Below are 12,935 nucleotides of genomic sequence, written 5' to 3'. Positions count from 1 at the left end.
GATAAGTAATAAACTAATTATTCTACCTATTTAGGCAGAATTTTTCGCTATCCGAACGTTTTTTACATCTGTCATGCAAACAAAAACTGTCAATTGAATATCATCGTGAAGTTTAGTGTTGTACGTAACCGGTAATAAAGGTTTTTTTTGCAATTTAATAAATTGAATTATGATTAGAATTATAAAATGTTGTCCAAAGTATTTATTTAATAACTTAATATTTTTTTAGTGATAATAATGGTAATACAATCTTTTTTTTATTATGAATATAATACTATACTTGGTCAAGCAGATCTTGTCAGTAGAAAAAGGCGGCAAATTTGAAAAATGTAGGCGCGAAGGGATATCGTCCCATAGAAAATTTGAATTTCGCGCCTTTTTTTACTGACAAGATTTGCTTGACCGTCTATAACTGCTGTAGCATAGGTACCAAACCAAAAGGTACTAAGTACTAAACGAAAATCAAAGAAAAAAAAATACCAAAAATGGCGGGAGTGACAAAAGTCAAAGGACTTGAATACCTATGTAGACTTGAATTTATTAAATTGGAAATTACAAATAAATATTTACTATTTTGGTGCTCACAGACATCCTACGACGTGAGTGTGAAGCTGAGTTGATCTAGTGCTAAAGGTGATGTTGCTACCACACACAAATATCTACCTATGTTACGACGACCATTTCAAAACCATATTTTAACAACGGGTGATTTTTTTTACTTTTATGTCTAGTTATGTGGCTTGTTTTAAACCCTTAATCTGGCAGAAATCACGGAAGATCGTGAGTTAAACCTCCTCGGCATTCAATAATATCAATGATTCTGGTTAAGATAAAAATATACAAAAAGAGGGTCAAAGATTTTGTACAGTAGTACATATTTTGGACAGTGCCAAATTAAAGGGTTAACAAACTACCTAAGAACCTAACGAAAGTAACTGTCTATCCGTCTGTCTCAAACAAGCTAAGGTAAGAATGCTGTAGGGCTACCGCCAATACCGAAAATCGTCAATTGCGGGCATTTTTCTCTGTCACTCTAATTACGCCTTCATTGGAGTAAAAGAGTAAGATCCCCGCAATTTGCGAATTTCGGTTTTCGCGGTAGCCCCTCTGCAGTCCTTCATCATTCTTGGGTATTTAAACGAGATCTCAATAAGTAAATAAAATAAATAAATCTTAGTTCAAAACATTATTTTTATCATACTTACAGGGTGATCAATCCAAATGGGTCAGTATGCAGAAGTCAGAAACTATGAGACTCAAACTCAAACTCAAAATATACTTTATTCATGTAGGCCTAGCAACAAGCTCTTATGAATCGTAATTAATCTTAATCTAATTATCAGAGCAATTTATTGATGTTAATATTATTCCATAATAACATTGGATTATTATACAGATCAAATTTAACACTAAGAATTTCACAAAAGGATCGTCAAATATTTAAAAAATTGTATAAAAAAATACTAGTCTAGAATTTCTAGAATAAAATCTAAATGTCAAAAAAAGCATAACAAAAGAAGTAGATAGTATTACATCGGAATATCCATTTCCTCATCAATAATCAAATATACCTAATAAATAAATAATAATTTCGAATAACAATTAATCCCACGTTGTATTATCATTCATGTAGTCTTGTGTGGTATAATAAGCTTTAGAAATAAGTTTACGCTTTACATAATTCTTAAATTTATTAATAGATAATTCAGTAAGTAATATGGTTTGGAAGTTTATTATAAAATCTTACACAATTACCCATGAATGATTTTTTAATTTTATGGAACCGAGTGAAGGGCACTGCGAGTTTATGTTTATTTCTAGTATTAATATTATGAATTTCACAATTTTTCCCAAAATTTACAATATTTTTATGTACATACAGAATATTCTCATAAATGTATTGACAGTGCACTGTCATTATGTAAATTTCCTTAAATTTATCTCTAAGTGAGTCTCTATGGTTCATTTTATATATTGCTCGAATAGCCCTCTTTTGCAGAACAAAAATGGTATTTATCTCTGAAGCACCGCCCCACAGTAAAATACCATATGCCATATAATGCTATGGAAGTAACTAAAATATACTAATCGAGCTGTTTTCACATCAGTTAACTGACGGATTTTGCTCACTGCAAAAGCTGCAGAACTCAGTCTATTCGAAAGAGTAGCAATATGGGGACCCCACTGAAGTTTAGAATCTAAAGTTATACCAAGAAAAACTGTACTTTCAACTAATTCCAATTCCTCATCCTTCACAATGATACTTGTTTGCACATGCCCTACGTTACTACTAGTGACAAACTGAATACATTTAGTCTTTTTCTCATTTAACAATAAATTATTAATATTGAACCAATTTAAGTACTAATTTTGAAATAGCATTGTTTACATCATTGTAAGCTTGTTGCTGTCGTTTGACTTTGAAAATAAGTGAGGTGTCGTCTGCAAACAATACTATATCATGGTGGGTCTTAACAAGGAATGGCAAGTCATTTATGTAGATAAGGAACAGGAAAGGCCCCAATATTGACCCCTGTGGTACACCCATAGAGACCAATAACCCGGGTGATCGCTGTCCATTCACATCGACCCTTTGTATTCTACCATTTAAGTAGGACTTAAGTAAATTCAGTGCCGATCCTCTAACTCCGTAATAATGAAGTTTCCTGATTAATGTTTCATGACAAACGCAGTCGAAGGTCTTAGATAAATCACAGAAGACACCTAAAGCATCTCGTGACTCCTCCCAGGCATCGAAAATATGCTTAATTAGCTCAACACCAGCATCGGTTGTTGAGCGACCCCGTGTAAAACCAAACTGCTTATTATGCATCAAATTATTAAGGTTAAAATGTCGTACTAATTGAGAAAGAACTAATTTTTCAAAAATCTTGCTAAATGTTGGTAGCACAGATATCGGTCTAAAGTTAGTGGGGTCAGAGCTGCTACCAGATTTAAATAAAGGAGTTACTTTACTATGTTTCATTAGATCAGGAAACTCGCCGCAATGTTGTTAAATATAACTAGCAAGTCAGGCGCTACAATTAATTTCTACTAAGGATTTGACAGCGAAAGCGAAGAGAGATAGCGAAATCTGTTCTTAGGAATCATGGCGTCGATTTTAGATTTAATAATAATGACATTCAAACTTTTTTTTAAGCTCTCATACATAACCGGGAATCGAACCTGGTCAATATTCTTTATGTAATTGCGTGTAGTATTTGTTTGTATAATTGATCCTGAAAGTATAAGGACCAAATTTTGCTATGAAATCTCGTGTAAACATTAGACTGAAATGCCCACAATTTAAATAATTTGCAAATTGTTGTCATTAATATGAATCGGTCATCATTATGAATCATTTATCTGAATAGACCACTTATGCATATCTTATTTGCATCGATATTGCATTACAAATTGCGTTTATTTAAAATTAGAACGCATTCGTATAGCGGGCGTGCCAATTGGAGCACTTAATAACTTAAATGTTGCAATTTATATCTAACATTGTTTACAGAGACTTCGACCAGGTTCGATTCCCGGTTATGTATGAGAGTTAAAAAAAAAGTTTGAATGACATTATTATTAAATCAAAAATCGATGCCATGGTTCCTAAGAACAGATTTCGCTATCTCTCATAGTTTCTGACTTCTCCATACTGACCCATTTGGATTGTTCACTATGCATAACAGTTTTCTGTTTAACCTGTACCTAGTTACTTAGTATTTAGATGGCGTAATGCAGTAAAATGATGGGAAAAGTTCTAGTTTTGTGTACACAAAATAATTATCGGTCTCAATCCGCATTAAGTAGTTCAACTATCTACAACAATTTAATACAAGAACTGCATATTAGATATCAGCTATCAGTATTTTTCGTTTACCTACTGATCACTGAGCAGCGTAAGGTGTAGTGCAACATCGGAAGGTCCCCAACAAGGTGGATCGCAGGTAATCTTCGAATAAGAGCAGGCACGATCGGTCGTTTTGAAATCTTCTTAGTAGTTTTAGGCAGGGACCTTTGTTTGTAAATACAGCAAATCTCCGTGCAACCCAAAAAGTTCCAAAGCTAAAAATATAACCAGAATAATTATGAGCTTGAACCTGAACACAATTTTTTGGTTTGGCACAAAAAGTGCTAATTGTATTATTTTTTGTATTATGTTCTGAAGACTTCGGTTATTCCATATTTCTTGCACGCGCCGTGCCTTAAAAAATGAATTAATGACCACTAGTGACCACTGTCTGGTAGTGGTGACCAGTCTCACCAGGGTTTCGTGCCTTCATACGATACGAACAAAATACCGTAATCTAAAATGCTTTAATTTTCGCGGCGCTTAAGTCCTTTTATTAAGAAGGAAAGCTCAACCAATCATGTCCAAAGTCCAAAACAATTAAGCCTTATTTGAGGAAGCCTTATTTTTTCTTTACCATATTTTGAGACCAGCGTTGAAAAAGTTAGTTTTGGAAATGGGTCAAAGTACACTAACGTTTATGTAAATTTGATTACAGACAATAGATAGACAACAGACAAGCGAAACTAAATAAAAGCTTGTAAGTAAAACTAAAATAAATTTAAACTGGTTATTAGATTAGGTACACACACGATATTTCTACAACAATATAACTTTTTTTGGGCTAGGTAGTAGGTACCTAAGGGCGACAACATATCGCGCTTCGCTTTTTTATGACAACATTATCAAGTCACTAATCGATTTTATTATTATAGAATGTATGGCTTGACGGTCAAGGCCTGAGATCCCACCACCAACTAGTCAGTCAACCTACACCAGTCTTTTGTTTGTGACTCGCGCGCAACCGGGCCGACGCATGCGCGTAAATGAGTTATAAATTAAAAAGTGTTTAAACTAATAATTAGTGAAATGGCTAGTTTGATGCTACATGTGACTGTTTTGTGTTTTGTTAATTTGATTTTGGAAGCAACGGATGGGCTTGCGGTGGTACGTGTTCGAATTTTTAAATTTAACGACCAATTTCAGGAGATATTTCATTTGTCATGGCAAAAATAATAGGACGTGTTTTTATGTTTTTATGAAAAAATTCGGATTGAAACGTTAAAGATGGTCTAATATTAATGTGCTAATTTATTGTATGCGAATTTGTATGGATTATACAATTTAATTAATTTATTTACGAATATTTCAAGCGATGGTGGTCATATTTTGTACTAGGTAACAAATTTAATTGAAATGTAACATTAAAATATGTTGCACAGAGTTGGGCAAAAATTAACTTGAATAAGAATAAGAATAAAAACAGAAATTTTATTCTTATTCAAATCGATTTGAATTAGAATTATTCTTGCACTAGTTATTTCAGAATAAAAATTAAGGTGAATAAATCATGTGACTCTTATTTTAAATGCGGAATAAAAAGCAGAATAATTATTCTAGAAGTGGGCCTATTCTAACTAAGGTTTTATTCAATTAAAATGTTATTTAGAATTAAGTTAATTTTTGTAGTACAATCGGTTATATTTTGTTAGTTGATTTTCACCCTTCTATTTAAAAGTCGGATTGATTTGATATTTGTTACTATAGTTTAGGTATAGTACACATTGAAGAGTTCCGCTATACACTATCCAGTTCTATCATCTGATCAGGGTGCTTAGCCAACATACCAAACGTTGACCCTCCATAGAGTTGCGCATAGTCTCTCTCTATCACTCTTACATATTAGTGCGATAGAGAGACAGATAGCGTTTCGTTGTCGTAGCGCAAACGTTTGGCATGTTGGCTACGCTCCCAATGTGCCTAGCCAAGATGCCAATTTTTGTTTTTATTTTAATAACCGAATCATTAGGTAAATTTAGCTGTTCTGGGGGCCTAGCCAACATGCCAATCGCTTGCGCTCCAACAACGAAGCGCTTTCTGTCTCTATCACTCTTACATATTAGTGCGATAGAGAGACAAAGATAGCGTTTCGTTGTCGTAGCGCAAACGTTTGGCGTGTTGGCTACGCTCCCAATGTGCCTAGCCAAGATGCCAATTTTTGTTTTTATTTTTATAATCAAATCATTAGGTAAATTAAGCTGTTCTGGGGGCCTAGCCAATATGCCAATCGCTTGGGCTCCAACAACGAAGCGCTTTCTTTCTCTATCACTCTTACATATTAGTGCGATAGAGAGACAAAGATAGCGTTTCGTTGTCGTAGCGCGAACGTTTGGCATGTTGGCTACGCTCCCAATGTGCCTAGCCAAGATGCCAATTTTTGTTTTTAATTTAATAATTAAATCATTAGGACAATTTAGCTGTTTTTAGCGCTTTCTTTCTCTATCACTCTTACATATTAGTGCGATAGAGAGACAAAGATAGCGTTTCGTTGTCATAACGCGAACGTTTGGCATGTTGGCTACGCTCCCAATGTGCCTAGCCAAGATGCCAATTTTTGTTTTTAATTTAATAACCAAATCATTAGGACATTTCAGCTGTTTTTAGCGCTTTCTGTCTCTATCACTCTTACATATTAGTGCGATAGAGAGACAGAGATAGCGTTTCGTTGTCGTAGCGCAAACGATTGGCATATTGGCTACGCACCCAAGGTGCCTAGCCTAGATGTCAATTTTTGTTTTTAATTTAATAACCAAATCATTGAGTAAATTTAGCTGTTCTGGGGGCCTAGCCAAGATGCCAATCGCTTGTGCTCCGACAACGCAGCACTTTCTGTCCGTATCACTCTTACATATTAGTGCGATATAGAGACAGAGATACCGTTTCGTTCTCGTAGCGCAAACGATTGGCATATTGGCTACGCACCCAAGGTGCCCATTTGTAAGATTTTAATCCATAAAATAGGTATAAATTAGACAAGAGACTAACTACTATTACATCTACCTAACTATACGTAATTAGTACCTATACGGTACCCGGAGTACATTTTTATTCGTGGAATATTATTTCGATTAAAAATCATGATTATATTTATTTGATTAAGAATAACTTATTCTCATAAAAATTTTTCTCATACGAATTATTCCCGACCAAAATTATTTGAATATTTTTGACGGGAATAAAATCGAGATGATTTTATTCCTACGAATTCTTATTCAAATAATGATTTTATTCTTGAATGCCCAACACTGATGTTGCAACCATAGTCCTAACAAGTAACAAGACTTAAGCTTAAATTCATCATTTAGAGATGCAAGTTGAACTATGTTAAGATATGCAAGTTAATTATTTTTACGATCTTTTTATTTTATTTTATCAGAGATAAATCACATAATAATATAGAGTCTTAAACTGGGTAGCAATTTCATTCAAGGTGCGCAAAAATATTACGAAAGAACAGGTAGGATAGGTAATTATCAACATTTTTATTTTAACTGTTGGTGTCTTTGCAAAACTTTTTAAAATTATTAGGGGCTGCTTCTCACCGTACCGATAATCACATGGAATTTTTGATACATTGCAGCTTTTGATCGATAAATTGAATTGCAACGTGAGAAGAGGCCTTAACAGAACAGTACCTACTTACTTATATAGATGTCCACCTGTCTGTTTAATAAACTTTAAATTAAAATGTAACTAATTAACTACACAAACACGCACGCGTGGGCAAGAAGTTAAGTAAATAACTAATTACCTAATGCACTTTCGTCGTTAAACAATAGGTAATTGGTCGTGACATACGGATAGACATGCAGCATTTAATGTTAACATTAAACAATCGTCTTTTGTTTTTGTTAACTTTCTCCATTTCGGTAGAGTCGCTGCTAGTGTACTACAATACTGCGGAAACCGCATAGTTAGTCCATTGACGACATGGTGTGGTTTGTAAAAAAAAAAACCGGGCAAGTGCGAGTCGGACTCGCGCACGAAGGGTTCCGTACCATAATGCAAAAAAAAAAACAAAAAAAAAGCAAAAAAAAAAACGGTCACCCATCCAAATACTGACCACTCCCGACGGGGTACCTAATGATTCTCCGATAAATTTTTAGCAGATCATCGATTCGCCGACAACGATTCGCCGAACATCGTTTCGCAGAGTCATTTATTTGTCAATGTAACTTTTGGTCAACTAACGTTACGTAGACTCTTGGTTCACATACCGTTCAGTTTGCTTCTGTGTAAATTCGCAGAACTATTATTGGACGATTTCCATTTGGCAGAGTAATCGTCTCGTTTAAGCAATGTTTAGTCGAATAACGTTTCACATTTTACATATAAGTCGTTATTTTCGAAACAAAAGAATGAAATAAAATATTATCATTTTTTAAGTAAATGCGTTAAGTATATGTATATAAAGTTACGAAGAAGTTAGCGAATATGTAGTGTCAAACTCGTGGTAAGGTTACAGTTGCACTTCATGAAATTGGTGGATTTCAGGAGGAAATGCTTGAGTTACTTTAGAAAATACCGAAATCATAATAATGCCTTTAAAAATTTAGGGGTTCCGTCAATTCCTCATGGATTACAACATCAGATCAGAACCAAAATTATTATGGGAATACCTCGCAGGTAACTTTTTTCAAACAAAAAAAGCATAACTCAAATCGGACCATGGGTGCTGGAGTAATCGCTAAACATACTACTAAAAAAACATCATCATTATCATCAACAATCATCATCATCAGGTGCACTTCATCAATAATTGAAATCTCACCTTATTTTATAATTTTTTTTAGCATTAGAGAGAAGGTAAGCGACGTTGACATGTCTTTTAATTGAAAAACGCTTTTTAAAAATCAGTAACTAAGTATTACTTATGAAAGCAGAAGAATATAAATGATCGTATTAGATTCGTGAATGTTACATGTTTGCCATGACTTATTTTTAAAAAGAGTTTTTCAATTAAAAGACACGTCAACGTCGCTACCTTTTTTCTAATGCTAAAAATCGAACATTCAATATTAATGCCAAATGAACATTCGACCTATTGTGTTTCGACCAATGGTTTCTCGGGTAATTATGACAGTTACTAAATGATTATTCTACGAATAGTAAATATGCGTATCAATGTTCTGCTTATTGACTACTCTCGCAAACGACTATTATGCGTAACGAGATTCGGCGAATCGTTACTCTGCCAAACAACCCGTCTGCGAATCGTTGTCGGCGAAACAAAAATCGGCGTATTTTTTTTCGGAATATCAATAGGGCACCCTCCCGACGTTGCTTAACTTTGGTCAAAAATCACGTTTGTTGTATCGGAGCCCCATTTAAATCTTTATTCTATTCTGTTTTTAGTATTTGTTGTTATAGCGGCAACAGAAATACATCATCTGTGAAAATTTCAACTGTCTAGCTATCACGGTTCGTGAGATACAGCCTGGTGACAGACGGACGGACGGACGGACGGACGGACGGACGGACGGACGGACGGACGGACGGACAGCGAAGTCTTAGTAATAGGGTCCCGTTTTACCCTTTGGGTACGGAACCCTAACTAGCGACCCGCCCCGGCTTCCCACGGGTTACACAAAACCTTAACAAATTATTACACATAAACCTTCCTCAAGAATCACTCTATTGATAGGTGAAAACCGCATGAAAATCAGTTCAGTAAATTTGAGTTTATAGCGAACAATACATACATATGTATACAGACAGAGTGATCGGGAATTTTTGCAACAATTAGAGAAATTTAAATATGTACTTACCTGTTTAGGGTACCGAAGCATCTAATACCTATCTGAAATAAGTACCTACCTATAATTTGCCAAATCCCTTTTATGGTGCGATCAGGCATATTCAAACTTTTCACCTCCACACATGCATCAGTGCAAGCACGACGTGAGATTGTTTAAAAATTATTATGATATCTTTCAAATCTAAATATGCGTCTTTCCCTCGTATATAGGTACTGAATTGCAAAAAAGAGGGGTACTTAATTATTTTATTGTGCCTATTAAATATAGTACCTATTAATAAACGAATGTAGTGTACGTGGCACCGTTCCTCTTGTTGACCGTAAGCCTGCAATTCTGTACAACCTCAGTTATCATGTTAAACATGTTATCTAGGATTAACTTCAAGTAAACAAGCTTCACAATAAGTCCAAGGACTCGTTGATAGGCTGAGAACGGTGAATGTTGAATAGGTTACATTAACTATTCGCACTTTAGTCAGAAAATGTACGTAAAACGGGAAGTATTTTGCAACCGGCTCTCTACGTTCTTACTTTTAATTGGCTCTGCAGACGTCACCGATAATTGCATGCGATTTGCGATACAATTTTCACGACAGAGGTGCAAAGAATTCAATTGATCGATTAAGTGCCGCAATGCATTAAAATCGCATGAGATATATGTAAGGTTTGTAGAGCTTATAAATAAGTCATTCATCTGTTTATAGTATCTACAACAATACATACTATTAAATAGTATGTGTATAATAAATGCAAATATAGCTAGGCACTTTATAATATATAAAAAAAGCTATAACTCCCATGGGGGTAAAATAGACTTTAGCTCCCGCTGCACTTGCGTGAAATAGCACGCTTTACTGCGCAAGTGTGATGAAAAATACATATTGTTTTTTTAATACATCGAGTATTTTGGACACAAGGTATCCGGTTTTTTACTGATGCTGGACTGAGGTAGTTTATTTTTAAGGCAAATTCATGTAAAATGGGTCACCGACCTTAGCTGTCATGATATCTGATATGATTTTTGGTAGTGTGTAGTCTGTGTTGATGTTGGTACAAGGCAAGATGAATAATAAATTATTAAAGTCGTTTCCATGTCGAGGATATTGAAATTCCTACGTAGTTTTATTATGAGCGACCTACCAATTCCGAGGCGCTCAACTTTCCACCCTAAATATTGAAACTACAACTCTCTTTATATGAACTTAGTTTTTCAGTAAGAGATATTTCTTCGGCTGTTTCTTCAGAAGGTTTATAACCTGCAGGATAAGCAATTAAGCATGGAATTAAAAATTAAATATAACCTATAGACCCCAGCAACATTCATTCATTCTTTACAATACTTTCCGGTAATTCTATTCATTGAAAATTGCACTATATCATCATCGAATCATCGTGCACAATGTGCCAGAAACAGCATAAATAATTCAAATCCGCTCGGATGATTACCGTATCACGTAATATTAGATAATCGGTGCTGTAATTTTTCGTATGTAGCTACTATTGGATAATCATATGCAGTGTGTCACGGACGATTCGATTTTTGCCTTATGTTATGTTATGCGTTATAAGTTAGGTACATGCAGGGTGAATAATTAAGTATACAGGTATTTTTTTTTAATTTATTGACGCTCAAGTATTGGAAATCTTGTAAATTGAACTTCATGACTGTTGAATGAGAATAATGAGATACTCAAACTAATACATAATAAATTAATAAACGAATACAGTAGGTCGCTTTACTGATGTATGCCGATATTGAGTTTTTAGGTATTTATTATTTCGTGTTATTAAATCGTAATTTATAATTCGAAACGCATTCGCGTGCTTATATATAATGTATCAGTGCTAATGAAGCACTGATACATTATTACAATGATCTACACGTATTAATATGGCTGTTGTTAAAGCTGCCTTAGGCCTATCCACTGAGGCTGTAATCCAGCAGCTGGCGGAGAAGTGATGTGGATTACAACCAATGCTATTAGTTGATTTCTCTCATCAATCAAACAAACATTTATTCAGCAAATAGGCCACAAGGGCACTTCTACATGTCAAATTTTTACAAGCAATAAAAATAATGACAAAAAAACAATTACAAATATGGAATCAATGAAATCTCCGTTCATCTCAGATTTAGTGAAAAAACGCAGCCTGAATCATTCATGCGACGTACAGATTTCGTTACCCATATTTTATTAGAATGGAAAGTAGGTACCTGCCTAAGTACAGAGCAGTTTTATGTAAAACCCAGGGCAGTATTCATAAATTGTTCAATATGCACAATGTCTGTCATGATTTAAATAAAATTTTGGTATTTATAATACATCCGAGACTAGGCATAGGCAGGCATACCTACATTATTTAAATCTAGTTCTGCATCTCCAGAGTTGTTAGCCTTGCCTTGTGCAGTGATTTGTTTCATGTTTCCGAGATATTTGCATTTCACGACTAAACTAGGTAATGTGTACATACCTAGATTCTGTCTAAGCTAACTTTGCACCGAATTGAACAAAGAGAGGGTGTGCCACTGTACCCGTCATATATTATTTTCATAGAAAATTTACATTAACGATGACATTACCACACTTTGTTTAGATTATGTGTAGGTATTACAGCTTGGTCTGATTCTAGTTGAAATTAAGGTACTTTATTGATGACTTATACATACCTATGGCAATGTCAGACTTGCAACAAATATGGCTCGATGAATAAATAAATAAATAACATGTGATCGCTATTAACGCCTATTTTGACCTGAGGGCCAGAACAGCGAGACCTCCGCGTCTTTTTCGCAGATCGGGTATGAAATTTGGCACTTTTCGCAAAGTGCTACGGACCCGCAGGCCGTATTTTCGAGACCACTGCATTAGACACCAAAGTCTTCATTTCATTTATTCATTCATATAACAATAAACATTGTGTTTGAAATTCTATTATAAATAACTTAACCTAATTAAATATTTACATTAAATTATTAAAATTAGATCTTATGAAGTAGGTACCTACATAATTGATTCCTATGTTTTAGGTCTACTTTTGTCGCAAATGGTTGTTAAAGGCCAGGTCACACCGGCTGCGTGTGCGTAGACGTGCACGTGCGCGTGCGCTAAAATGTTGGAGCCGCGCACGCACACGTCACGTAGAGATGGGTCGCGGGTATTTACCCAATTTACCCACCCAGGTAAATACCCGGTAAATACCCATCTACCCGCTATTTACCCGTATCTATATACCCAAATGGACGGGTAGATTCATTTCTTGTTGCACATGTCGATTTGTGTTAAAGTGGAGATATAAACCGAGTTAAAGGCTGTAATTATTGTG

General features: G+C 34.9%; 2 protein-coding genes and 1 long non-coding RNA gene across 4 annotated transcripts in view; all 3 read left to right on the top strand.

Annotated features, from left to right (window-relative positions):
• The window catches only part of LOC134799417 (transcription initiation factor IIA subunit 2-like), a 215,563-nt gene that overhangs the window by 87,395 nt on the left and 115,233 nt on the right, over nucleotides 1-12,935 (top strand). The window lies entirely within an intron of this gene.
• The window catches only part of LOC134799429 (uncharacterized), a 78,564-nt gene that overhangs the window by 22,806 nt on the left and 42,823 nt on the right, over nucleotides 1-12,935 (top strand). The gene's annotated exons all lie outside the window — the stretch shown is intronic.
• Nucleotides 4,772-12,935, top strand: part of LOC134799416 (senecionine N-oxygenase-like) — a 30,627-nt gene continuing 22,463 nt past the window's right edge. The window contains exon 1 of the mRNA XM_063771816.1: nucleotides 4,772-4,960. Coding sequence (XP_063627886.1) covers nucleotides 4,883-4,960 — 78 coding nt within the window. The 5' untranslated portion in view covers nucleotides 4,772-4,882. The remainder of the gene's footprint in view (nucleotides 4,961-12,935) is intronic.

Source organism: Cydia splendana, chromosome 18, assembly GCF_910591565.1.
Source record: "Cydia splendana chromosome 18, ilCydSple1.2, whole genome shotgun sequence".
Classification (NCBI taxonomy): Eukaryota; Metazoa; Arthropoda; class Insecta; order Lepidoptera; family Tortricidae; genus Cydia; species Cydia splendana.
This window is presented reverse-complemented; position numbering and strand designations above follow the sequence as displayed.